Raw genomic sequence first — 27,238 nt, 5'->3', positions numbered from 1 at the left:
TCTTAGGAGTCTAACATCAAGAATGATGGCAGAGAGCAGAATCTGAAAGGGCTCAAGTCTCAAAGCCTCTTCTCTTCCCACAGCGTTTCCCCGTCAATGATTTCGATGAGCTTGCATCACTTTGCTAGCAGCAAGGTAACACAAAATTACTTTCTACAAAAAGTTTTAAAGTAATAGAAATATCACCTCAATATCAGATTTCACAAAGAGTTCATATGACACACGGGAGAAGTGACAAGTGGCCATTTAACCATTCTAGAGCAAGGGTCTCTTTGGACTGTGTCTCGTTTGGGAGAACCCTTGCCTAAGTGCTGAATGAAGACCAGTATCTCCTCATGGAACTAGCATTATCTGTTACAAAAGATGAAGGAAATCTTTGGTGTGGGCCACTGACTTGTATTAAAGACAGAAAAATGTATTCTTCCCTGAAGATGTTTCCCTGTGAAAATACAGTGCTTCTCTGTGTTACTGCCAAAGTATGTCCTTGCCAGTTCTGATGCTCCATTCAAAAGCCAGACTCTCATATGAAGCCTGGGCCTCTCCAACATGGTGACTGTAATATCTGCTGCTTTAATTCATTTAATTTGCCATAGTCTTTGTCCATACGCAGTTTTCATTCAAATTATGTTGTACATAGCCACGGAATCTTTACTTTCTCTGCTTCCAAAATTAGGGTTTGTAACATGGAGCCAGACTCCATAGGCCACCAAAAGTCACTTAGAAAAGGTGGTGTAAGCAAAGAGTACCTTGTTGTTTCTCTAAAGGCTTTAAAATACTGCAAAGGACGTAGAATGATCTAGAGGTAAGAGCTACTCATTTAAAGAACGATGTTACGATAATATTCAGAGGCTTAATAAAAGAGTTGATTTCCAAAGTGGATTTTGTAAGAAGGTTTATTTTAATTAAGTGATTTCAAGATGAAACATGGTCTTAAACAAAATAGAGGTCAGTACGAAAATAAAATTATACACAGAAAAATCTTTTCCCCGAATTTTCTGAGTAACAGGAAATACAACACAACAGCCCTGTATTCAACGGAGGAGATAATTATGTAAATCTGCGAGCAGTCCAACATTATAGTACATTCCTTGAAGGCAGGCACAACGAAACACATTGTGTGCCCCTGAAACACCCTCACCACAGTTTGTATCTCCTCTCTCTGCCTCGAAGGAAAAAAGAAGTGAAATGTAATGCAGTGTAAATGGAGAAAAGGACATACACCACCTTAATGCTTGAAGCACATATTCCCCATTTAGTGTTCTGTGAAAGACATATATATACCAAATTCAGATGAAACTTAAACTGGCTTGTAGAAAGATAGAAAAACTTGGTATTGTATTTGATATACAGTCTTGTGAACACTTAACTGAAACATATGGAAAGGATTAAAAAATACACCACGTGTTCTACTTAAAGCTTAGAAATAAATACGCACTCTGTATCCTCAGTGCTTGAAATTCTTTAAAAACAAAGAACTTGTTACAAAATTATATCAAGTAATTGTCAAAAATGAGGGAGATGCACCTATATACCTGTTAGATTCTGGATGCCTGCATCCCCACTACAAAAACTTGTAAAACTGTATGAGCTTTCAAACATGCTGAATAACCCAAACGGTATCCTAGCAAGGGCAAGAATATCGACTGACTTGGGGGCAACAGCATTCCACACCACATCCCTCTTTAAAGTTTTCTGTTCCTGTACTGTATCAGCCCTTACAAGTGTTCAGTCACTTAGACAAAAAGCAGCCTTGCTGATCAGGATTCATAGATGCCTCCAAGGCTATGTCTTTCCAAGGAAAAACAGTACAAAGAATAAGCATCCTCCTAAGATGATTTATGTACTTGTTAGTATCTAATTCTTCTTTCTCCCTGCAATGCTGACAAGTAAAAGCAGTCTCCTGAGTGTTGCAGACTCATTGCAGAAAATTGTCCTGCTGTATGGATCTATTGAACCATTATGGTCCAATGTACCAGTTGTCTTCTCGTTCAGGACAAAGTTTACCTAAAGCTCTTACCGCCTCAGTTACCATGTTGAAGAAGAATACTTGCAAGGAATTCTTTAGGCTTTTATACTGACTTATCCAATAGTCTTGACTTTCAGGTAAAGAACCAGGTCAGCTTTTAGGTAAAGAAACAGATCCTGGAATCTTCCTACCCTCTTACACAGTATTTATTCTAATGTTATCAGAGTGTGAATGGAGTCAAAACATCAGTTTGGCCAAAGCTGACTAGCTCATCAAGAATACTTGAATTACCTTAAATAAGCTTTAGAAATGTCATTTCAATCCCTCTCTTGGTGGAAATTCATGGTTCTTCCACAACCATAATGCAAACCTCAACCAGAAAAATCCCAAACAAAACCAACACCCTATTCCTCCCTCCTCTTACATTTTTACATATCTGAATGTTAGGAATTTGGCCTATTACATTTAAAATGCAAGTTACTCTTGGTAGCGATGATTTAACTTCTTATCATATGCTATTTCTCTTGCCAAATGCAGCTAGTAATAAACACAATTATTTGTACAAACAATAAAAGTAAAGAGGACTTCCAGACACCACCCTTACTTTATTTATAAGCCTTCATTTCCTAACAGTTGTCAAAATAAAACAAATAAAAAACTGAACAAATGAACAAAAAACCCTCACAAACACACCCAAACCCAACGGAACAAGAAAAAACAACAAGTTTTCTGATTGTGTACTTTGGATTGTCAAAACCTAATAATTAGGGAAAATGTCTTGCAGTTGCAGTAACACTAATGTATTTCAGGCTGCACAGTCATTTTTCCTGGGTGCATTATCATAGCCCAGTTTTCAAGCAAAAAGTATCGCCTTCTGTATACCCAGTGGTCAGCACAGCTCACTGTCCTGCTCTCTGTTTGCAAAGTGCAGTCCTTTTTCTGTCCCTACTCTTTTAGCTTTGTCTTCACTCCAGCAGTATTCCATGGTTGCATTTTGTATGCTTTACCTGCTGTGTGGAACTGTCGTATCTTATCATTACAGCACCTACAATTACATTCCTTCCTTAGCATAATTTACGAGGCTTTAGAGATTTATTTGCATACAGTAATCTATTATCAAATTACTCAGGTCCAATGTCCGACTGAAGTCAACATGGCAATCAAATATGATGTCTCAGCAAAATCTTCTTCTATTGACCCAATTTATACTTCCAGCTGAGTATTTCTCAATATGAAAATTATAATTCTCATTTTAAATGAGAGATGCCAAATAGCTGATGGAGTATGTCATGGCATGCTCGTGTTGCAATTAGCAGGCAATGCAGATATGAATGAGCTTTCGGAAGTAACCAGCTCAGGGTCTGTATCAACAAAGCCTCCATCTGTGGAAGGCACAGTCCTCACTAAGGTAATAAATCACCTGCTGACGTGATTTCTGGATCAGCACTCACCTGCTTCACTGCAAGAGCTTCTCACCCTTCCAGCCAACAGCCTGAAGTAGCCCATGGGGGCTCACAAATTCTGGTACAGAAATCACTGCAAGAAAAATCCCCTGCCTTGCTGTGAATTGTGCAAAACCAAACTCAAAGGACATTTTACCCTTGGATACCTGATCAACTGGTTTCCAAAAGCCTGTGACTATTTTTCTTAAACTACTCACAATCTAAATGTGACGGTGATCCTATAGACTTTCTGGACTGAAGGGAGTTGCTTTCGTTGCAAAGGAGATCAGTTTAATTCTTGATGAAAAAAAATAAGCAAACGCACAATCTTACTCTGCTACTACAGCTGCAGTCAGGATAGGTGGTCAGCAGTTGTCTCTGGGTGATTTTAGGATTATGTGCAATTAAACAGGAGAGGACAGGCAGCCTTTGGAAGGTAGCCCACAATAAGGGAGACCAGAGTCTTGTGGAGTTCTGTAGGTCTGTGCATTGAAAAGCTGATTACATTGATGTCAGCACAAAACTATGTTAAATTAGTGGAACAATGTACCTCTTGAGTGCTCAGCAAAAGCCCTCTGAGTAGACAAGGCTTCTTCTAGTAGGGCCTGACTGAAAAGTCTCCGAAAGTTCTGAAAAAGAAACAACTGAAAACCAAAATACAAGTTTCATTATGAAGAAGTTTAAGGTAGGGAGGATTGACAGAAGCATCGCTTGGCTCCTTTTCAGGTTCACCATAACTAAGAGACCTGTCAGAATACATCTGTAGTTAAATTTTTGTTATTAGCATTCTGGCATGTAACCTGACTGCAATTGGGACATAAGAGAAACAAGGTCGAAATTCCAATTATTAAAGATTTAGAAGGGGGCAAATCAATTATTAGTAATTATTTCACATAGTCCTCAGGAGATATTCTAGCTGCACTCTGAATACATACAGACACTACAATGGATTGTAACCATTCCAGAGAAGTCCTTGACTGTCATCCCTTTACCTACAGTCAGGAGAAGCCTTTCTAAGCAGTGACCAGGTGGTCATTATAATGTCACTGATATTCAGTAGAACAAATTAATCACGAGTTTACCTTAAAACAGCTATGGCATAACACGACTGAGCAAAACCTATGCTTGTAGAGCCCTAAATGAAGTTTCAACCTGAACAGTACCTTTCTTAACAGTAAATTATTTTAGGAAGTACTAGAAATATTTGAATAAAAACCTCTTAGCAATGAGCACTCTAAATAATAGTGGTCTGAAACTGAACAGAACTCTGAAGCCTGTGGTCTGTTTTAAAGAGATGCAAAACATAACCCAATACACACTGTGAAAACTGAGATTTTATGGGCAGCTCTGTAGTTTTGCATACTGCTAAAAAAATGCATGGTAAAAAGGCTTTTAGCCTCACTGGCTTTACAATAAAGTTCTTCTTTTCCCTTACTATTTACCCAATGTACGATTATTTTTCCAGCAAACAAGCAATTTCAAAAATCAACCTCCTAAACTCTTCTTTTATTGTAAAATACTTAGGCCAAAGGTCAGCCTAGTCCAACAGCAGCCATTGTGCTTGTGCTAATAAAATGACACAGGATTTTTTACTTGCAATTGGTAAGCCAGTCAACCCAGGTCATTTCTGCTGTTCTGTTTCGGACCGCAGAAATGAGCTGAAGTGCAAACTATGTAAGAAGCCACGTTTGAGTGATTATGGTGAAATTTTATTGGGAGCTCAATTTGCTTGCCCAGGGAGGAAAGAATGAGAAGGGGAAACAGCCGTGCTGCCTGAGTATTAATACTGTAAGGTTATCGTTAAAGCTAAGTCTGTAATCTTATGACTGGAGACCAAACTACTCAATTCCCATTAATGCTAACGGGAATAAAGTACCTTTCCACGTAAAAACAATGGCAAGAAAAACGTAACTACTAGTATAATTTCAAACAAATCAGTTTCATTAGCTGAAAAAGAATTAACTTGATTTATGGTATGGGAAATGAATTTCTACTGGCTGCCACAGATTACCCTTTTGAGAACAGGAATTCCCTCAGTCCAGAGACCGTGTGCTTGCAAGTATCTCCATAAACCTCTGCAGCTACCACTGCAGAAACTCAACAAACATCTGCAATGAATACTGCTGAGATTACATTTAGCAATCAGATGATACCATAAGAACGCTTCAGAGGGAAGCTTTTCTTTCTGTAACTACTTTTAAGGGGATTAAAAATACATCAGAAACCACAACTCTTTTCTTTCCTATAATTTTAAACTGAGCAAACTACCAGTCCGGTGCTCTGCCAGTTTAACTCATGCCAGAAATTTTGTCTGATGTCCTGCCAGCACACTGCTGCCTAGATTTTCAGTTTCCCCGAAGATTACATATAGTCACCATACCCTGTATGACCCGAGGTTAACTGCTTCGATGTGGAGTTTATGTGGTGCCCAGCAGGCCTGTGTACACAGATGGCTTTCACCCTAGATGCTCTCTAAGCCTTATAACACCTTTTTATGGTAGGTTCACTACAAGGGTAATGAAAACTGTGTTTAAAAGCAAAAAGGACAACTATTTGATGACTACTGAGGAAAAACAGCAGGCAGGGCATGGGAGAAAAGTTTTGCTTTTGGTGAGCAGGACTGTATGTTACATGGGATTGAAAGAATCCTTTCCCTGCGTTACCCTGCAAGGTGCTGCTGATGGCGTGACAGGTAGCAGATGGCCATCTCCTGCCCGCTGTGGGCAAAAGCACTGGTACCCTAACTGCTGCTGGCTTGCAGATTCTGAATGGATAACTGCCAGCTACAGTAAGCCCTGCACTGCATAATTTCATTGATTACAAGCTTTTCCAGTGTATTTAGGAGTGTTACGGTTAAATTGACTGCTAGCATACCTTTGCTTGGCTGGGATGCTGGAACCTGGGAAAAGGTGGGCCTGGCCCTGAAGTGTCAGGGGCAGAGGCCACTTGAAGTTGCCATGGGCTGCAGCGACCTCCTAGCTGCTTTTTGGCTAGCAGTGCATGGCTCCACTCCCCAGCAGAGCAGGAAAAATGGGTACCACATGGGGACACCCCCGTCCAGACTCTGTCTAATGGAGATGCTGCAGGTTAAGTTGATACGAGCTGTCATCACACTGTAGCTGAAGGGAATCTTTTGCCTACTTCAGGCTGACTGGCTTTGTTTCCTTCCAAAATGCAAAGCTCCGTAGCATAATCTGGAAAAGCTCTGAAGGGATGCACACCTTCAGAAAAGCTTCTCAAACTTTCTCTGAAGCCTCATGCACACCACAGCACGTCGTAAGCAGAAGCACCCTGTTTGCCTGTTAAAATCATCTGCAGGACATGAAAGCTGGCTTTCACTTGGGACACATTTAATAGGAATGGCTTCCCACACTGAAAGAATATTCTAAGCAGTAGCCAGGAGACACGGGTGTTTGAGGAGGCTCAGGCTTCCTTTCCTATACTCCCTTTCTGCTATTCTCTTCAGAGCAGCAGCATTGCTCATATCATCACAAAGAGCCAACCAAGTGCTTGAGGCACCCCAGGCAGCCGTATCTGGGCAGCTAACTCATCACTTCCGAATCGCTGGAGTCCCCCAGGTGATGTTGGCAGCAAAGGAGGAAGCAGCAGTTTCTCCCCAGTCTCTCTTGGTCTTAATGCTACAAGGGCTCTGGATTTTATTCATCTTTATATATATATATATATATATTTCTTGTTTAACTGACGGCTGCCCCACTGGTGACCCTGTCACATCTTTACAGAATTCCGGATCATCATGGGCGATTTCCATTATTGTTACATGCATAAATACAGAAACAAATGTGTGCAGTAGATATATTTAAATAAAAATTGTCAAGATGCATTTATTGTTTTAGTTTTGTACAAAAGCATAACTTAAAAGGCAGACTAGTATAAACTTACTTTGTGCCAAATATTTAAACTTTTCATTCCAAAGAGTTTCTGGTTCAAAACTTGTAGATACAGTTTCCACCTGGGAAATCTCCTTTTTAGACCACAGATAACACAGTATTGTAAAATCAGAATTCTGCTGTCCTTCAACCAATCCAAAGCCGCATTCTGCTTCGAGTGCCCAAGTTTTAGCTACTCAGTGAATGGATCATATGAAACATGAGCCATGCTGGAGTGACCTGATGAAAAGTCAGTTTGCCTACTGCTCGTTGGTGTTCTGAAAAAAGATGTGCATTAGGATCTGTGACATGCAATCTTAGCAAAGACTGATAAATACATGTGTAAAAATAAGGTGACATGTTTGGATTTTGCTTTGACACTTCATACAAGCCAAAAGTAGCGTAAGAAAACCTGTTACTGAAGCGAGTCCCGGATGTCATGCAGAAGCTGAATTATTCCCAAAGAAAAGAGAATGCTTTCACTCTGATTTTGCAAATGGGTTTTCCTTCTCACAGGTAACATCTTTGCAGTAAGCCTGAAGGGTTTTCTCAGTCACCACCACAGCTGCACTTGCCTTGTGACTTGGAGCAGGCAGTGGCAGTCTTTGCTGACGACATCTCCACAGACGCTCACCTCCGCTGGAAAACAACTCCCACAAGAACAAGCAGGGTACCTCCCTGAGATGCCCTTTCAAGAGTCTCCAAAGCGAGAACATTACTTCAAACGCTACTTTCCCCACAGAACAAGGCTTGCTGTGCTTCAGCGCTATCAAAAGAGGGCTAGCACAAGCTAGATGCATGTTCTTGTCATCCAGTATCCAAGCGCAGCTTCCTGGGATTTTAAATGGTGGTGGATGCACTGCATGACAGCAGCTGTACAAGAAACAGCGTGCAGCTCCACAAGTGTTCCACAAGACCATCTGGAGGAAAGTACCAAAAACAGATGCAAGCAAGCTTATGTATTTCAGCAAAATTAAGAACAAAGAAACTGGTGTCCATGCAGTGTTTGATATGCCATAAAAACTCTTTCAAATAACGTCTGATAAGAAAACTATTTACCAGTGAAAATGCAAGCTTAGACACTATGAACAGTTTACATCTTGTAGGTGCTCACTAATATGGGACAGTGGCATTATGACCAGCGGCTCACCTTAAAGTAGGTTACTCATGGGTTTCCAAATGAGCTAGTGTTTTATGGTGCTGTACAAATAAAAAGTGGGGAGCATATGAAAGATCTGTATTAAACTCCACTGCATTAAGTTATCCAATGCATGAAAAATGACCCAGATGCATTTAAAATAAATGCATATTATAATATCAGTATAGTATTATAAAATTATTACTTATGTGCACAGTCCTGGTATCTATAGACATGGCACCGTGAAGAAAGCCTGGTTCCTAAGTGGTTTTATAGATACTTGATAGTGATGCAGTTTGCTATCAGTCAGATCATAATGTCCCTTCGACTTTGGTTCATTCAGTGCAAAATATTTTTGGGAGTTTTTTTACTCTTATAAAAATAAAAGGCATTTTTTCCCCTTGAGAGTGCTTGAAGAATAAACACCAGTGGAATGCCTGTTCAAGCATGGAAAGTGACCAAAACAGAAACTGTGTTTTAGTTTGCTTGTTTCCTGTTTACACTCTAAGAAACATAATATAAGGAACCTATAAAAATAAACAGAAGTCACTGTGTTAGGGTTTTGTTTTCCTGATATGCTGTGATAAATTGCTAGTTTCTTCTTAAAATAGTTTCCATGCAGTATAAAGCATAAAATCAGTCTTATGGTTATTAAGTTCATTGTAACAGCTCAGCTTTTGTCATACACACCACTGGCAAACACATTTCCACAAACCTCCTTAATGCAAGCCATTATTGTTACATCCTTTGTTGCTGACTTTCCTTCCAATTCACTTCTGCCTCAGGTAGGTGAGCTCTATGGTGCACACCGTGCAGGCACTCATAGTCTTCAGTAAAACAAGAACTGGATATGCTACTGTAACATATGGCATAAAGTAATGTACCTTCAGGAATTAAAAAGGAAGAAAAGAAAAAGGGTTTTTTTGATAATTTACTGTGTAGGTAAGGGGCTGAATGATTTCACATTTTGACTTGAATTTTATATTCAACAACTTTGATGAAATCCAGTTTTTGGGTACATGTCAGTTTTGCAGTAGTCAGGTTGATCACGACATGGGATTATGTTTCTCGTTTGCCCGAAACATAAACTTAAGAAGCTTGGCTGCCCTGAAAAACCATGGATTGCAAGACTTGGGCTTCCCTGCACATCAGTCACACTTTAATTTCACTGTAGAGAATTCTGCCACTACCACAATGCTTTTTAATTGCTCTTTCATGGAACCTCATTATTTGAATTGCACCGTGAAACAATTTTCCTCTAGGAAATCCAAGACAAACGTTCATTCATTCATTGAGAAGACAGATCCACAAAAGTCCAATGAGCTGGGCACTGTGGTTTGTGTGTCACTCAAGTCCGAAAGTACTTGTCTCTTCAACTGCTGTCAACAGTTTTTCATATAACATAGAGAATGATGGATAAGGGGGAAGGTCCAGACGATTAAAACAAGTGTGAGCCCTGAGGGGGGGAAAAAAAGAGAAGGTGAAGAAGTACATTATTAAGAAGTTCAAAAGAGAACACAGACTGGTATGTGCTTGCATACAGATGGGTAAGATAGTAGTCTTTCAGAATACTTCGTTCTGTCAAACGATGTTTTCCAATTGAGCACATAGCAAGGTTTAATCTACTTTCTTCTAATTAAAATAAACCAGTAAGAAGGATTTATGAAGGTCTTTCTTAGAAGCACACTGAGAGCCCAAAAGGCATGGGATAAATTTTATCTATTAAATGTGCATGAGGAAGGAATGACAGAGCATGGTACAATTCAAATTGTCTGTTCTGAAATCTTGGCTTTAAATGTATCTTCTGAGAAGAAGGGGTTTTTTTTTTGGTACTGATGATACCTGAAGACTGTATTTGTAACCATAAGCAAGATATTTCAGTACACTGAATATGCATAAGATACTAGATTTGGTGAAAATCCTCCAGATACACAGGAAACAATCCCACAGCAGTAAAGGACAGACAAATGAGATGCTCTTCCTTCTGCATTTCCTTGGCATATAAATCCTGTTCTGCTTGTGCTGATTTACACAATGTAAATACATGGCCCTGCAAGCCAATGACCTTTAGAATAATACTTTTTGTAATTACATGAAACTATGCACGTACCTCTAGCATAGCACCCTGCATTCTCAAGAGGACAACCACATGGTTTCAGTCTCAGTTTCCAAAGTCCATGTACCTCAGTTTTTTGACACACTTTGAACTGACTCTCAAAACCTCTTCCGGGGAATGAAAAGGGAGATAATAAAGGTTTCTCCTTATAGCAGAATAATGGATATCACTGCCTCAGGGCAAGCTAAGGATAATACTTTCTAAAACACTATAGTGGATGACTATTTTCTAGTGGAATAGATAACATAACTATTAATGTGATGGGCTCTTGAGAAAGAAATGATGTGAAGAGAAGATGGACAAAAGCCCCACTTTAGACTGATTTTAGAGGATGAAAGGTTGGTTTGTATTTTGCAGGTATCAGTTTATTCTTCTGCAATATAACACATCACAGAGTTATTTGAATACAATTCAGGTGACAAATTTTCCCTGCAGTGACCTGCCCTTCATCAGTATGAGCCATCTTAAATGTAAATGTGTAACATAATGTCAATGGAAGGACTGAACAAGCTCTCTCCTTGCACCAAATTAACTCCTCATTTAATCTAACCACTCCCAGAAATCTGAGTGTCTACAGACCTGTACTGAGCTTTCTCTGAGTCAGAAAGTGCTGCTTTCCATAGGAATACATTCACTAATTGCTGTTTTAGTGGCTTTCAACTCCCAACTACAGGGATGGAACATGAAGTGGGTTAATCTCATTTGTTACAAACTCAAGAGTCTATTACAAAGCCTCATCAAAGCTGAAACACTCACTTAGCTACAGCCTTAGAGTGTCAGGCTGAAAAAATACATACACAGTAGAGAAGGCCGCACTATTATTATAAACACAGTCCAAACATCACTTAAATCACTTAAAAATCACTGCAATCACTTAAAAAAGGCATTGAATTTCACACCCTCCCCAAAAGTCTTAGAAGTATACTGCCAGTACGTGCTGTATAGCAGAGGGGGTATTTCCCCACCCTGTATTTCAGAAGTCTGATATTCCAGCCATCCCTTTAAGGCTCCTGGAGGAAAGCTTCTTTTGTACTCCTGGTCTGCCTTTCCAAAAACCTTATAAAGTAGTATCTGTGAATTTTTGAAGTAAGAGACTGATTTAGACCCAGCAGCAAATGTGCAACTGGAACTCAGTGATCCCTTGAGTTCAGTGGAGAATGTGGGAGAGTCTTAGGCAATTAACAGTCTAACCACATGCTTCTGCTGCATGGAGCTGACAGCCATTCATTAGAACTATGGATCACGCTGTGTGGGCTGCAAAACCACAAATTAGAAAAGACATAGTATATAATTAGCAAGGGATTAATTAGAAACTGGTTTAATAGTAAGCTGGCAAGTTGTTTACATTTATGAAGGGAACTGAGTTTTATCTTAATTTTGAGGGCAAGCTTGAAAATGTAATCACCTCTTTTGGAAAACCGAGTAATTAAAAAAGACAAAAACTTAAGATCTTTGTCTTCTGAGGCAATGCATGCTTTCCTCACCCTAGCAAGCAACTTCATACATCTCTGAACAGAAAGGTTTTTTGGCTTTGGACAGTATTTTCCCTTTCCAACATTTCAAACCACATGGGCACTAACTGTTCATCCTCCTGGACTCACATCGTATGACAACATGAAGAACCATCTTGGTTCCTGAAGTCTAGATTCCCAATTAATCTCCCCTTCATTCTGATTGCAGTAGTAAATTGAGTGACTTAGGGTTCAAATTCAGCAGACAGAAATACTATTTACATGTGAATCATCAAATGCACGTATATGTAATGTACAGCTATGAACCTGGAACCAAATTTCTCAGTATGTAAGTGAATTGAAAGAGTAACAGTCCCCATGCTGATTTAGTGTAATTTACAACACAGCATGAGATAAGGAAGGAGAATTGGTATCAGGGATAGCAATAGTTAAGCTAAACCTCTAATCATCAATCTTTTCAGGGCCCTTTACATGACTTATTAGTGTAAAAGGCAATGATACAAGCTAGGCAACCTGACATGAGCCTCACAGAAATGTCACTATTTTGATTCAGCAGAACTGATTACACAGCAGTCAGAACAGTGGGAACTAGGTAAACATCTAGTGAATACTTCTGTGTTTATATTCGCAGCTGCACATACCTAAGTAAGTATATTAGTTGCTTTATATGTCTAAACATCAGGACGAAGAGATGGGGATGGGTATTTATACGTGTTTTCAGCAGTGCACTAGTTCTTTCAGGAACAGAGGAAGAAACAAAGTCCACTGCCTTGTTCTAACTTGAGTTCTAACTTTGGCCACCCTCACACTAAACAATATCAAATTTCACAAGCACTCCCACTTACAGGGCCATTTGCAAAGTAAAGCACTGCTATGAGTGAGTGACAGTGCCTTAACACAAATACTTTGGTTATCTGACAATCAGTAAGAGTCACGGAGTCCTAGGGCAGCATTCTCAGCACATCCAGCAATGTGTTTACACACGCAGGGCTTGTGCAGAAACCTCTTCAAAGTTTGCTACTCGGGGTCGTTGTTAACGATGTCTTACCTTCAAGCCAGCACTACTCAGTGTTTGCACAGTAAGTCTTTGAAGCTGGTGAGAAGCAGGCTGAAGCTACACTGCACAATGCAAATGCTACTTTCTGCTGAGGGCTTAGCCCATTTAAGCATGAACACGGAAGATCATTTATGTTTTATGAGATCGAAGTTCCCCATGTATGAATGCCAGGAATTCTCAGCTCATGACAACTGTAGATGTTTGTTATAGAGTTGTTGGTTTGTTTTGTTTCTTTAAACAAAACAATTGTGTTGCTGGTTTAATCTTCACATTCTTGTGTTTAAAACTATCCACAGAAACACAAATCAAATATTTCCTAACCAAGGTAATCACAAATGAAGCTTCAAGGGCGTGATACATTCTCCTGTATTTGAAGAGTTGGCTTTTCCTCTCTATTTGCTGAACACCTTATGGTAGCAGAATTTCTCTGTGTCTCACAACAGGAAGCAGTTTTACTCTGCCGTTTGTTACAGCCAGGTCTCTGCTAACTTTTTCAAGGGAAATTCTGAACATCCTATTCTAGCATGTCCTGACCTTTTCCATGCTACAACCTGTGCTTGTTAGCACCAGGAATTCCAATATGAGAGAATATATAGAAAAAACTCCCACAATCTTTTTTCTTTCTTAAACTCACAAGAAAAATGTTGTATTTAGAAGTTAGAAATAAGAAGAAGAATTTTAAAAAATCAAAGCTTTTTCTTTTTAAACAAAATCAAAGCTATTTGATAACTAAATGATAAAGTAGACTTACCAGGCTACAAGGTATTACTAGGCCCCCAAAATATATCAGAGCATTTTATTTGAAACAGCAATTTCCAGAATTTGCTTATCTTTAATCCTCAGTTGCCTGGCTCTCACTTGTACTGTAAACTGGGAAGATGGCTTTGTTTAAAGGTCACCTGCTGTGCAGTGGATATCACAGTGCCACTTCTGAGTCTTTGACTTTCTCAGTGTGGTTCAAATGGCAGTCTGCAGGCAGGAGCCAATCCCAGTGACGCCTGCTCTGACTTCATGCTGGAGGAACAAGTTAAGCGATGTTGGTCAGAGAAGCTCAGTGTGTCTGACAGATGCTTTGTGTCTAAAAAGAGACACTGAATGCAAGTCATTCCTGAGGAATCTTGCTTACTAGGAATGGGCTAGGATTAGGGTTGAGTTTCTTCCATGGTTCAGCCCAGCAGAAAGCTACCATCACAAGCTATAGAAGCAGCATGCTAAAGCTGAGATCTGATTATGCAGAGTTAGTTTACCCACACTCTGCATACTAATCTATGTCTAACCACTGTTAAAACACATTCTAAAAGCTACAGATTTATGGAACTGGATGAAAGGAAATATTCCAGAAATATACCAGTCTGATCACAACATAGAACTGACTCTTAGAACCTGTCGTTTTTTGTTAATGAAGTGCCCATGCTGGAAGATGTTTCTTGCATCACTTACACATTAATCTAGTCCTGGTATTGCTACCATGGACCTTTGAAAACAACTCTTTTTCCTGGTCTTTATAAAATGGTGCCTGCCATTACCCAGTTTAAATGCTGCCTCTTGTCTGCAAGGGCTCTTACACCTCAGTTCCTGCTTATCATATATTGGACTCTCACATTATACCTTCACGTATTTTAATTTACACTACTTGTTTTCACTGAAATCTTCACCTTCTCTTGTCCCTGTGCTGCCTCTTAAGCCAAACGACCCCCCTCCTCAAAATACAACCCTTCTTTAGTTCATAACTTGCCTCTTCCGTATTTGTTAACACTCTTAACATCAGACAGGGCATAAAACTTACATCACTGAACTCTACTGCAGAGACTGTGTCTAATGCAAGAAATCTGATACTAGCTTTTGCTATTTATCTTTATTAAATATTTTATTTAATTTTAATTCATATTAATTTTTGCTCCTAAGTGATGATCTGCTCAATAAGTAAATACTTGTACATTTAATCAATATAGCAAAATCCAATTCAAAAGTAGTTAACATTCTAATACAATTTTCCATGACAAAAGCATTCCGGTATGGATATCAGCCACAGCTACACTGCCTTGTCCATCTTATGGCAACAGAATTAAGTCCCAAGAAAAATGAATGCATCAAGACACTGGAACAATGGGGAAGGAAACTGGCATGTAAGGCATAGTATATTTGCATATTCAGTTAAAACTTGGTTATGTTTCTCAAACATCTGTTATCCTGGTAACTGATACTCTAAAGTATCTCTAGCATTAAATACACACAACAGTTGTACCTTGGAAGAGCAGTGATCTTCCCCCACTTCTCTACACAGAACCTTCTTGGACCATTGCTCCCCCGTAGAGAGGCAAATCCTTCATAAGGTATGCTGGACGTGCCTGTAACAAACTGCCAGCACAAACAAAACATCATGGATATTGAGTACACAGATGGTGTGCATTAGAAATGTATTTATATCAACAAACCCACTAAAGTCCAAATGCTTATGTAAAAGCATTTGTAAAATAAGGAAGTTTGTGAGGCACAAGTAATAAATGCCACTTTAAATAGAGGGTAAGGGAAAACAGAACATTCCATGACAGGACTCTAGAAGAGACAACTTATCAGATTAATTTCCTTCAAAGGTTTCTCTTTGAAAGAGAATATGTGCATACTGTAGAGTAAAATACTATTAATATCAAGTTACCTAAACTTAGGCCTAAGTGAGTTTTTCCCTACTATCTTTATTCTGTATTAAGAGGAACTACAAAAAAAGTAATAATGGCTTTGTGTTATGCCTTTTTGGCTATGTGGTTTTCAATGCCTTCATAAACCATTATTAAATGCTATAAGAAAAGGACTAAATTTGGAAGATTAGGTAGAATGTCCACTGACATTTGCTGAAATGCTGTCTGTTGAGCAAATTTAGTTATAGCCTGTCATGAACTGACCAAATGTGGGTTTTGACAGATCAGAGGCTACCTAATTTTTATAGCTCTAGACATGAGAAATAAACTTTTCACTAACTGATGTTATAGGAACATATAAACAGACATCTCTGGCTCTCTATCAAATGAGATGTCCCGCACTGCTTTTTACAAACCTTGTTGATGTACTTAAACAGAGTAAAAAAAATCCTTCATCATACTCATATCGGTACCTCAGTGATCAGATGCACATTCTGAACTGTTGAAACCAGTGGATTTCACAATAGATGAAGAACATGGTATGGTTTGGGGTGTGGGTTTGTCTGTTTCTTTACAGATACGATGGATGTAACCCAAATTGCAAAAAATTAACTTAGCAGTAAATCCACACACATAAATACTTTCTGAGAGGTTTTTGTACTGCATCAAAAGGATGTCTGGATTCTGCAGGCTGGCTTAGTGAAAATGGAATTTTCAGGCTTTCACCATTCTTTTCTACTTTGAGGCACTGAAACTTCCATCTAAGCTTTCTCCCTCCTAAGCTCTACAAATATTATTCAATTTTCTACCTAATGATATAACCAATTACAGTTTTCCTTTTCAATCTTTACTAGTCTTAATGTACTTAATATACTACAAAAGTAAGGGATTATTGACATTGGATACTTTATCTTAAATGCATTTTTTAACTTAGAAATCTATGAAAACATCTATGAGCTTCAGTCACTTGAAATTATTACAGTAAGACTTTGAGGATTGTCAGGTTCTTTCCACTGGCCAGCATCACTATCAATTTTGGATGTCATATACCTGGATGGGACTAGTTTATAACCTAATTTTAATGATGTGCACTACTTTTACATAGATCAGCTGATTTCTCACCTGTAGAAGTCTTAGTCGTTGTTCATTGTTGAACCTCTCCACAGCAGCCCAGAACCACCGAATTACAATGTGATTGTCATGATAACCTGTTAAAACAAGAAGAGCCTTCATTCCTCTAGGTGCTACAGAAGTGGTTGAGAGTATACTTAATAAGCTTGTCCTAGTTTGGCTCTAGTCACAATAATGGCATATTTCTTATCTGATAGCAGCAAAAGACAGGAGGTTAGAGCATAGTCTTCAAATGTTTAAAAATCTTAAAGGCAGAGAATTAATTTACTATGACAAAAAGGAGTGAAATCTCTTTGGGAAGCATTTTTTCCATTAATTAATCACTAATAGGAATGCCAAATCTTGAAATATCCCAATGCTGTGCTTTTGATATATCTAAATCTACAAATGATCCTGCAACCATCTGTCTCAAAGTAGTTCCCAAAACTTCTACTGTTCTCACATTATCTCAGCTGCCAGCCTGCAGTCACTGGGATTAATTCTAACTTCCTGACTTTTTTGAGTGGAAAAGAGGTAATTCCTACTAATAATGGTTACCATTCCATTTGTCTCCAGTGCAGGGGTGGTACTGTACTAGTGTGCAGGTGAGCACAGTGATTTCTGTGGAGAAGACTGCTCTGTTATGCTGTCCAGACAAGAACAGTAAGGGAAGAGCTGCATGGGGAAGCAATGAAGCAAACTACAATGGGCAGATGACCTTCTGATCCTCAACACAAGCTTAACCACAGAAGTTCAGAAGATACTACAGGTGTATTTCATAGCATGGTCCTTTGATGTCTTAGAAACTGGGCAATTCCAGGCCCCCCAACACTGTCAGTAACCAACTCAAAATTAAGCTACCTCCTCTGTACTCTGTATTATTTCTCCAATCACTCAAGTCAATTTCTGCTGTTCCAGCTATAACCAGTTCCAGTTCTCTGGCATCAAATACAGACACGAGCCTCGCATCAACCACCTGTAAAAGGAAATAAAATGTATAGCACATTTCTTCATTTACCAATTTTTGCTTCCCCATAAAAGGCTTATCTGCTACTAAAACATTTATCAGGTCACATTACTCTCACAAATGGAAAGAATACAAGTTTTCTTTCTTTTTAAAGGCAAATAAATGGATGTCTTTTTCTTACACCGCAGTTCCATTTAGTTTCATTAGAGGATCACGGTGAGTGGGAGAGGATTTTATTGGCAAGTAATACAGAATTATTTCAGGGCAAATTAAGTTCAATACATTCAACTTAATTGTCCATGTTAAAACAGGAGAGAGAAAAATACCTTGAAATACACTCGGTCTACTGTGTTATGTGGTACAGCATGCACACAAAACCCTCAAAGGCCCAATGAGGAAACAGATGGGTCACTTTAGCAAGTATTCACTGTTAATCATACAGTGATCAATGGTACTTTCCAGTTTAAAGTAGACGTGTAATTATAGGTTCAAGTCAATGACTACCTTTTCTTTCTTTATTCCCTCCACCTCCCATGATATCTGTAAGGACACTTCTGATTATAGATTTATCTGTTTTTTGGAGCTCTGTATTGGGAAATGTATATGAGCAGAAAAATATTTTGGGGGGTAAAGGAAGAAAACAGATTTCACTTTGGGTTTTTTTTACCTCATAGAAACCACGAACCAGACTTTCTGTTTGCTGTACAACACCTCTCTCAATTCTCCATTTCACCATTCTTTCTATATATTCTTTCTTGTTCTTTTCAGTGACTGGGATGTTGGCACCTCCTGGCTTTAGTTCCCGTTCTGTGATCTTAGGGGAAAAAAATGACCAAGTGACAACACAGTATTATACAGACAAAAGAACGAATTGTAATAATGTATATTTTTAAGCTGAAGTAATTCCTCAAGAGCACTAGCCAGGAATGACTTTAGTAAACTGGAATATGTGACATAAGAGAACATCAACCAAATCTTTTTTTTTTTTTTGATAAAATAATATTTGAAACCCCATTTAGACTAAGACTCTTTATATTTAGTATAAAGAATACACTGAGAAGAAGAAACAATCTTTATAGCAACTACACTACTGAAGTCTTCTAAATAATATTGTAACAAAGGTGTTGTAATGCCTTTGAATGGTAACTCTGCCGCAGTTAAATTCAGGTAAACTACCTCCCGCAGAGCAATCCAAGATTTTGGTGTTTCAGATACACTCCAGACAATCTCCTTCCCCAGAAAGACACGGTTGACAGGTTACAAATACTAATTTGTCCTTACATTGCAACACTGTTTTCATCAAGCAGAATTCTATAAAAGCAGGTTTAAATCTGCATGGACACATCGTTCTTGTGTCCAAATAAATGTTTCCCTAGCAAACAGAACACACAAAGGAAATTGAATTAAGATCTTGCACACCTGCCCAAAAACTTCTTCATTTACAGTAAATGTGAGATCTAGGATATCATGTATATCATTGTCTTTCATCCATTGCAAACTCTGGTGAAACTCCTCATCGAGATATTCCAGGTCACTCAGGTCACAGAGTCTAACATAAAGAAGAAGAAAACACACAAATACAGATGACAGCAGTAGTATGTGATCAGTAACTAAACTCAGATAGGACAGTCTTGAAAATTACACCGAGAATGGGAGCCAAGAGAAAAATCAAAAGAATAAAGAAGACTGTACTTGAAAACTCTTTATTTGCCAAGTCACAGCAGTTACTGTATAACAAAATTATTTTGTTAATATACAGAATTCCAGAGTTTGTTAATTTTGAAGGCACACTGATTTTAAGCTTATGCTGAGTCTGCCCCATGTGTCCTGTGAAGAATACGTTGGAATTTTGAAAATACACAAAGTGTATTTTCACTTTGTACAGACAGACACAAAATGCAAATCATAAAAGAAATGGGAAGTTTTTGTAACAAGCAACTACTATCTTTTTCACTTATGTGACTACACTGCCACCTCTCTCATCTCTCGTTGTGTGGAGAAGTCTGTTCAGAGATCCTGCCTATGCAGAAATAACTTTTTACCTTTTTCCATATTTCCCCTTACTTTTACAAATTCAACCTCTAAAGCCAACTGTCCCTTGCCGTCTTTAACAGTTACTACTCCATGCTTTGAACATGTCATCTGTTAATAATATATAATAACAGGACAATTTCTGCCATTTCTAACTCCTTAAATCCTGTTCTGTCAAATAGGACACTGGGGCTATTCACTAAGTAAAGGGCTTTTTGGCTGCAGGGTTCCTTGCCTGCTTATATTCTTGGGTCCATAATAAGTCAGAAGAAAGCCCTGTACTTTTAGTTGGATGCTCAAAAGAGTAGTTTAAGTGACATCCTGCAGTGACAGCCCCTACATCAAAGCACAAAGTCCCATCTGCAGAGATAGTCTGGACGGCTCATCAGTTCTGAGGAAAGTGAAGGTCCAGGAAAAGTTGGAACTTAGATGGGAAAGTTGCATGAATTAAGCTGTGTACAAAGGTGACCGCCCTTCATTTTTAATTTTACTGTTTAGAGAACCACCAATTTAAATGATTAATTTAATTTGGCAGTCATAAAATATTAGTATTAAAGACCATCTGGGCTAAGTCCTCATTCTTATTAAAATGATGCTGCTAGCATTTAGGTGTTTTTAAAATATACATACACTAGGCATGGATGCATTACTCCACACTACCAGAATGTATGATGCTTTATACAAAAAATATCCTTCCATGCTTCTCAAAACAGCTTTCAAATGGAAGACAAAAAGTGAAGCACCTTAAGTTCATTAGGTCCTGAATTCCAGCCATGCTGAACACGTGCAGCTCTGATTGTTTGCAATCTCCATTTTATGGAGCTTTATTCTGATATACTTTACACTTTGTTTTCAGAACTACTACTCCTGCTCTGACTGAAACAGTCTACCTCTGAAAATGGGTCTTGCAGTCTAAGTTACAAAGTGATTCATATCCTATCCTGTGAGTCACTACAAGACAAATGAATAAGAATTCTATTCATATGGGGAATAAAACCACAGCATTTCACTGTACAACTTCAAATGTAAGATTTTGTAGAAGTTGGTAACGTGGTGAAAACAAAATACGAGGTTTTCATACTGATCAGAAAGAACATTCTGAGTTATTGGGTAACCATCAGCTTATAACCACAAGTAGAAACAAGTAAACTTTTCTATTTTAAAGAAGTCCTGGACTGAAATGAAATGATTACATTATAAATAAAGGCCTGTCTTCTTTGATGATAAATCATAATTTATCCATACATAAACCAGCATCGTCCATGGGGAAGGAACCAAAAAGAAAAGGAGACAGAACAATTCTACTCACATTCGGAGGAGGGCTTTATAAAAGGGTCGTGTAAAAAAGGCATCTAGCAAATACTGATGTATCAGAGCAAGACCAAGAATTCGACCACTAAACCTGAACCTGGAAGAAAAAGAGTCACAATCATCATACTGAAGCTTTGTGGTTTGTAGACTGCTCTGTCATCAAAACTTACATATCTTTCCAATCAGCATTTTTTTAAATCAGACAGCTGTGTATAAATTGTGGTATTTTTTTGTGTTTGGTTTTTAATTTTCTTGCATTTCTTTTACATGCTCAGTAACGCACAGAAAAAAACCCCACAAGTCTGCAGGGTGTGGAGAATCCCTCAGATACCTAAAGTTGCAACTTCTCCCTAAAGTCAAATCCATATTAACCCAATCAACCCCAGCCTCTTCATAGAAGTATATCTACCACACATCCCATATAGGATTAACTTGTTTTCATGTTACTGAGAGGCCAAAGGTTTTTCATCTGACTGATGATTAGGGAGTTCTATATACATTTTCATGAAAGATGGCTGGAAGCTTTTTGGTGTATCACAGTGCCCTCCACCCCTATGTCAACATGATCTAAACCATCTTCTCCTCTCCCCTCTCTTCCCCAGTTATCTTCATAACCAGTTGGGTATATATGGAATGCTGGGTGGGAGGGAATTGAGCAGATTTCAGATCAGATGGCAGCAACTTTGAAACAGTAAGGTCTTCACAAATATTCCCAAGAGAATAAAGATCCATTGTGAAAAATCTTCCACATCTCTGGAATTAGATTTAAGCGTAGTGTTATTTTTTATATAAATTATATATTATATATATATATATTTATATATATAATATATATATATTTATATAAATTGTTATATAAATTGTTATTTTTCAAATAAAGTAATGTTTCTTACACTGATTATGCATCCTCAACAACAGTTTTCTTGGAACGATTAGGGCTTTACTGCAGCTGCCTGTACACAGGGTTTGCAAGATAAGGATACGACATGCAGAGCCTTCCCCTTCCATGTATAACAGCTTGTCACAGCTGCATTTTCTGAATTCCCCAAGGCTGTACAAAACCAGGGGTGTCACTGGCACCAGCCTCCCAGAAAGAGAGGGGTCATACCTCCCTTAACCCCTAAGGTCTCTGGTCTAGCACTGCAGAAGCCAGAGATTAATATAAAATGTTGGAGGAAGTTGTGTAGCATGTAAGGATTTTTCTCCCCTTTTTGCCAGACTTCAGCTTTTCCAATATAGCATATATCATTTATTGTTGCAATATTGGCGTTCAACAGGTAGGTTGCTTCAACTGGATGGAGCCAACCATTTCATTTTCTATTCATTTCTGAAACTGGTAATGAGATTCCTTTCTGATATTCATTCTTCATAAGTGGCTTAAATAAGTAAAGACTTAGCGCGTATCTGTCCTACACAGATGATCAGCCATTCTACTATTACCATATTCTAACTACCCACACAACAGAATTATCTGTTAAAATTCACAGTACAGCTTTACAGACTTATGGTGATGCCAGGGCTTATATCAACTGAGGGTGATTCAAACTGGTTTATAGTTGTGAAAATGGAATTATGTAAAAGTCCTTGATAACTATTTTAGAAGTATGTGTGTATGTCCAGACTTTGCTTAAGAGCTATGTCAGCAGCAGTCCCCCCCGCCCCCCCTTTATTAAGATACCTTCATAGATTTCCATCCAACAGATAAGTTGGGTGTTTTCCACTGAGGAGACCTCTGTACCCTTTAGGAAGACTCAAACAAACAACATACAGTAACACCTGTTTGAAATCTCCCTTAGTCTCCTTAGTTGACAAAAAGCCAATGTTTCTTTCATTATTTTTTAATGGACAAGAGACTGTTTTCATGAAATGACTGCTAATGTACAAGGAACGCAGAGAGTTGTGTTGTGAGAAAATCCCATGGTACACGTTTCAAATCATAAGTTTTGCTGACCTCGTGAGAAATAAGAGAATTTAAACCACAAGAGAAAACAGAATCAGGGAAGTCAGAAGAAATGCAGTTATTTTGCTGCTGGTTAAGAAGATGAGATTCTGGTTTCTATGTTTGAGCAGATATGAGCAGATGTCTACAAGTGGGAAAAACAGAAAACATAGCTGAAAAACAAAGAAAAATCATTCTTACCACTCATGGTGATTATCTACAAAAGCAGACATGGGACTTATTTGTACTGTATAGGTATCGTTGGCTGAATATTCAAATAAACCGTAATATGGATTGAAGAGCTCTCTAGACACCAGGAAAAAAAACTCTCTTGAAGGTCCACTGTAGTCCAACCTTTAAAGAGAAACTTGACATTAGTATAAAGTGTTCATGTGTGCAAAGAAATGCTTTATGAATCTACATTCTTTATGCTCTATTTTAATTAAAATTTCATAAGGTTTTAACCAGAACCCTTATCCTGCAGATTGCTTAATGCCAAGGTATGTGAAGTCCTCATGGGGCTATTCTGAAATGGAATAGCTTGGAGGGCTGGAATGAAATGCTTTATGCGGGCTGGTCTCATAAAAAAATTTGGCTGTAACTGTAGTGGCCTCTTTGCCACAGGAATATAACCAAATAATTGAGGGTAAGGGGGAGGAGGAGACATAAAAAGAGCCAACATGAGACCCATCTGCATCTGACAAATTAAGAATGAAAATGAACAGTGGTCATATTTTGTCTTTGCAGACTTGCAACAATAGAACAATTTGAAAGATAATATTTCAGTTTTCCTCAGCAATATAATCTGAGATTCCTTCAGTGATTTATCTTTCTTTGTCTTCAGTTTTCTTGTCTCTCTTCCAAACACTTAAATGTCTTTTGGAGAGTGCATTTCCTTCAGAGGTGGTTGGGGTTTTTTTTTGTTGTTTCAAAATTCCAATACTAATGGAATCTAAATAACCCCTTCTTCCTGAACCATAAACAAACTCATTGCTGACAAAGTACTGAGACTGAATGTTGACATTATGCTTCAGGTCATCACTGAAATGAATTAAGTATGAAGTTAGTGCTCTGACAGAGCTGTAAAACAGAAAATTAGGGATTTTCCTGTGGGGAACGGAGACGATTATAATCCTGACAGATATAAAGATATATGTTCTGGAGGCTGAGACTTTTAAGAAGGTCTTGGTTTAGTACTAGAAAAATACTCAGAAGGATCACAGAAAAGGTCAGCTTTCATGTACGACTTCTGTTACTCATGAACTTTTACAGAAGAGGAACACGGATGAGAGTTGTTTTTGAGGATGAAGTTTTCAGGAAAGTAAAAGCTAGGTACCATTATCAAGGTGAGGACAAAGCCTCTTTCCTCTATTGAATAATATTTCCTCTATTTTCCCTTCAGTCATTTGGATGCATTTCACTTCTGTTAAGCTTCAGAAGCGAAGTACTGAAACAGATTCTTACCCTGGCAAAAAGGGCAAACTCCACATTCAAATTGCAGGAAAAAAACCCCAAACAAAACCTCAAAATGGTTTGATATCACGGACAACTGTTGGATCTTAATCTTGGCACAAACACCAGGATGAAGTAAATGCTCATCTGGAAGGCTCCTGCAAACTTCTGAGATAATCACACTCACTATGAAATCTTAAAATAGGATAGAATCTGTGTGCTTCACTACCCACCATTTCATACAGCTCCTTTTGTACTCAGAGTTATTATGAGTCATGTTAAATAAATCAATCATGATAGTCCTGCACTGCCAGACAGATTTATCCCACAATTAAAGGCTTGGCACAAGGGTGAGAAAACTTCATACAAAAGGTATGCAACCACACAACAGCTGCAACTGTGGGGCATTTGGGTATTCAGGAACAGAGTAATATGTTGTTGGCAGCATGACTCATGTCTCCTAGGAAGCACCATTAGTACTTCAGATTTATCACTCTCCAATGCAAAGCAGCTTTTGCTAATAGTTAATAGAACTTAGGGAAAATAACTTTAAGAAACCATACTCTTCGTGTCAAAATTTTCTTCATGTATCATGTAATGAATGTAAAAACATTAAACTAGCATCACAATTGCATGACTGTAGAAATCGAAGGTTCAAGGAAGATACCAAACGTTATGAGACTTAAGATACAAATCATATGAACAGCAATAACGATATCCGAGTTGCCCCACTTACTAATTTATAAACTAATAAATCAGTAGTTACTAAAATGTTTTCATTTTTGAGGATTTCATTACCCATCACCAGGTAATGGGTAATGCACTTCTTTTACCAAGAGGAAAAGAAATGCAAGAGCAAACTCCTACTTAAAAAACTTGAAAAAGGAGGAGCAAATAGGAAACAATTAACTTTCAATATTCCTCCTCCTCTCCTCCACCCTGACCTGTCTTTCTACACCTAGCCAAATGAAGTTTGATACATATCCTTGCACTATCTGTGATGAAACAATTGTTTGCACACATCCTTTCCTCATTCAAAACACATTTCTACATACAGACTTGATGTCATTTTAATTTTACTTTGCTCTTAATTAACTCTTTTCCATTACAAAGAGAGTCTTGTGTAAAGTTGGCTAGAACAAGAAGAGGATGTGTCACCTCCATTTCCAGGTCACTCTTCTTCTTGTTGTACCAAGTGATGAAATGCAAAAGCCTGACATCTGATGAAGGGAGACAGTCTATCTGGATCAATCTCTATCTCACATATGATTTTAAAGTTTTCCCTTTCATTTTTAAACCTGAGTCGAGGTTGTAGCTGTGAAAGTAAAGGTTGGTAGGGCTGTATAAACCAGGCCTCATACCTGTATCCCCACCCTGCTCTGTCAATACAGTGTAATGTCATCCTGCACCAGCCTTGTCATTCCAGTTCTGAGTTTTTCCTCAGACAGCACGATGATATTATTTATATGAACAAGTCCATACTTGGCTTTCAGCTGTCAACATCATTCTAAGACTTCTGTGAGTCCTTATTAACACTGAGGACTTCATGGTGAACTTTACACAAACAACAGGATTTAGGGGTTTTCAAAGACAGATTAATTTTATCTAATCTTGTATGAGATGCTTCTATTACAACTTAGCTACTTCCAAGACTCACACATTGCATGGCAATAACGCACATACAGCATCCCAAGAGCTGTGTGCTGCAGTTTCCTAAATACAGAGGAATAAAATTTACAAATACATTCATTAAACATATCAATATCAAGGCTTTAAGATCTGACAACAGGGTCACAAATCAAGAAATGAAAGAGGCAAATAGCACATTGTTCCAGTTTCACTTGCAAGGAAAATCTAACGACATCTTGCTTTGTGATGCATGTCTCACAACCTGTAACATGTTAGACTTTCATCAGACACAGACTGAGCATTCTCTGAAGGGACTTTGAAACACCAGGAATATTTGTATTTATTTAACAAGTAGCAACAGCCTAGCTGTTTTAATTGGTGACTCAGGCCCTGCCCTGGAGAGGCAGTGAGCACCTCGGGGACACTGCAGGCTTTCAGCTCCCTTTGCCTCAGACAAGAGCTGAATTAAGGATTGAGCCTCTAGCCTACTCCTGAAGCACCCTCACTCCAACAAATGGCAGCTGTCTTTTAACAAGCACTGGAGATATAATGTCAGCACTGACAGAAAGGAAATATTAATAACATGAGAAAGTTGTTTATTTTTAATTTGCTTTCCCAGCAACATTCTAAAACACACACCAACTATTGTGAAAATTCACATAAACACTTGCATTACTTCTGCAAAGGCAGGATACATTACATTTCACAATGCCTAAAAAGTCATCTTGAACAGCTGTATGTTCTAGGCTTATGTATGTGGCATTTCCTGAATGTAATCCTTCCTCTTTTCTCTCTAGACCACAAGATGTTTGGTGAAACAGCAGCTGCAAGACACACAGAGTTTTCAGATCACGTTTACTTCCCTGTTCTACTCACCCTTCTTCCCCAACAAACGTGACATAGAGTTTATTTCTCTGCAGGTCTTTTCTTGAGTAGCCCATGATCTGGTTAAAGGCATCTTCTAGCAAGTGATCTCTCCTAATGATTAATCTGAGGAGCAAAATAATTTTGAAATAGCAATTCATGAAAATGAACCACAGTTGGAAACATCTATTTACAGTGCAAGGTAACAGGGTAACTTCAGA

The 27,238-nt window shown here is 38.4% G+C and overlaps 1 protein-coding gene across 1 annotated transcript in view; it reads right to left on the bottom strand.

Moving 5' to 3' along the window:
- Positions 1 to 9,777: 9,777 nt before the first annotated feature.
- Positions 9,778 to 27,238, bottom strand: part of HECW2 (HECT, C2 and WW domain containing E3 ubiquitin protein ligase 2) — a gene marked incomplete at both ends in the record, with an annotated part of 103,306 nt that continues 85,845 nt past the window's right edge. Inside the window, 9 exons of the mRNA XM_080621880.1 lie at positions 9,778 to 9,889; positions 15,324 to 15,436; positions 16,837 to 16,922; positions 17,686 to 17,800; positions 18,459 to 18,605; positions 19,211 to 19,340; positions 21,132 to 21,230; positions 23,274 to 23,426; positions 27,030 to 27,143. Coding sequence (XP_080478006.1) covers positions 9,778 to 9,889; positions 15,324 to 15,436; positions 16,837 to 16,922; positions 17,686 to 17,800; positions 18,459 to 18,605; positions 19,211 to 19,340; positions 21,132 to 21,230; positions 23,274 to 23,426; positions 27,030 to 27,143 — 1,069 coding nt within the window. The remainder of the gene's footprint in view (positions 9,890 to 15,323; positions 15,437 to 16,836; positions 16,923 to 17,685; positions 17,801 to 18,458; positions 18,606 to 19,210; positions 19,341 to 21,131; positions 21,231 to 23,273; positions 23,427 to 27,029; positions 27,144 to 27,238) is intronic.

The sequence above is a fragment of the Psittacula echo genome (genome assembly GCF_963264785.1).
Source record: "Psittacula echo genome assembly, chromosome: 6".
Lineage (NCBI taxonomy): Eukaryota > Metazoa > Chordata > Aves > Psittaciformes > Psittacidae > Psittacula > Psittacula echo.
This window is presented reverse-complemented; position numbering and strand designations above follow the sequence as displayed.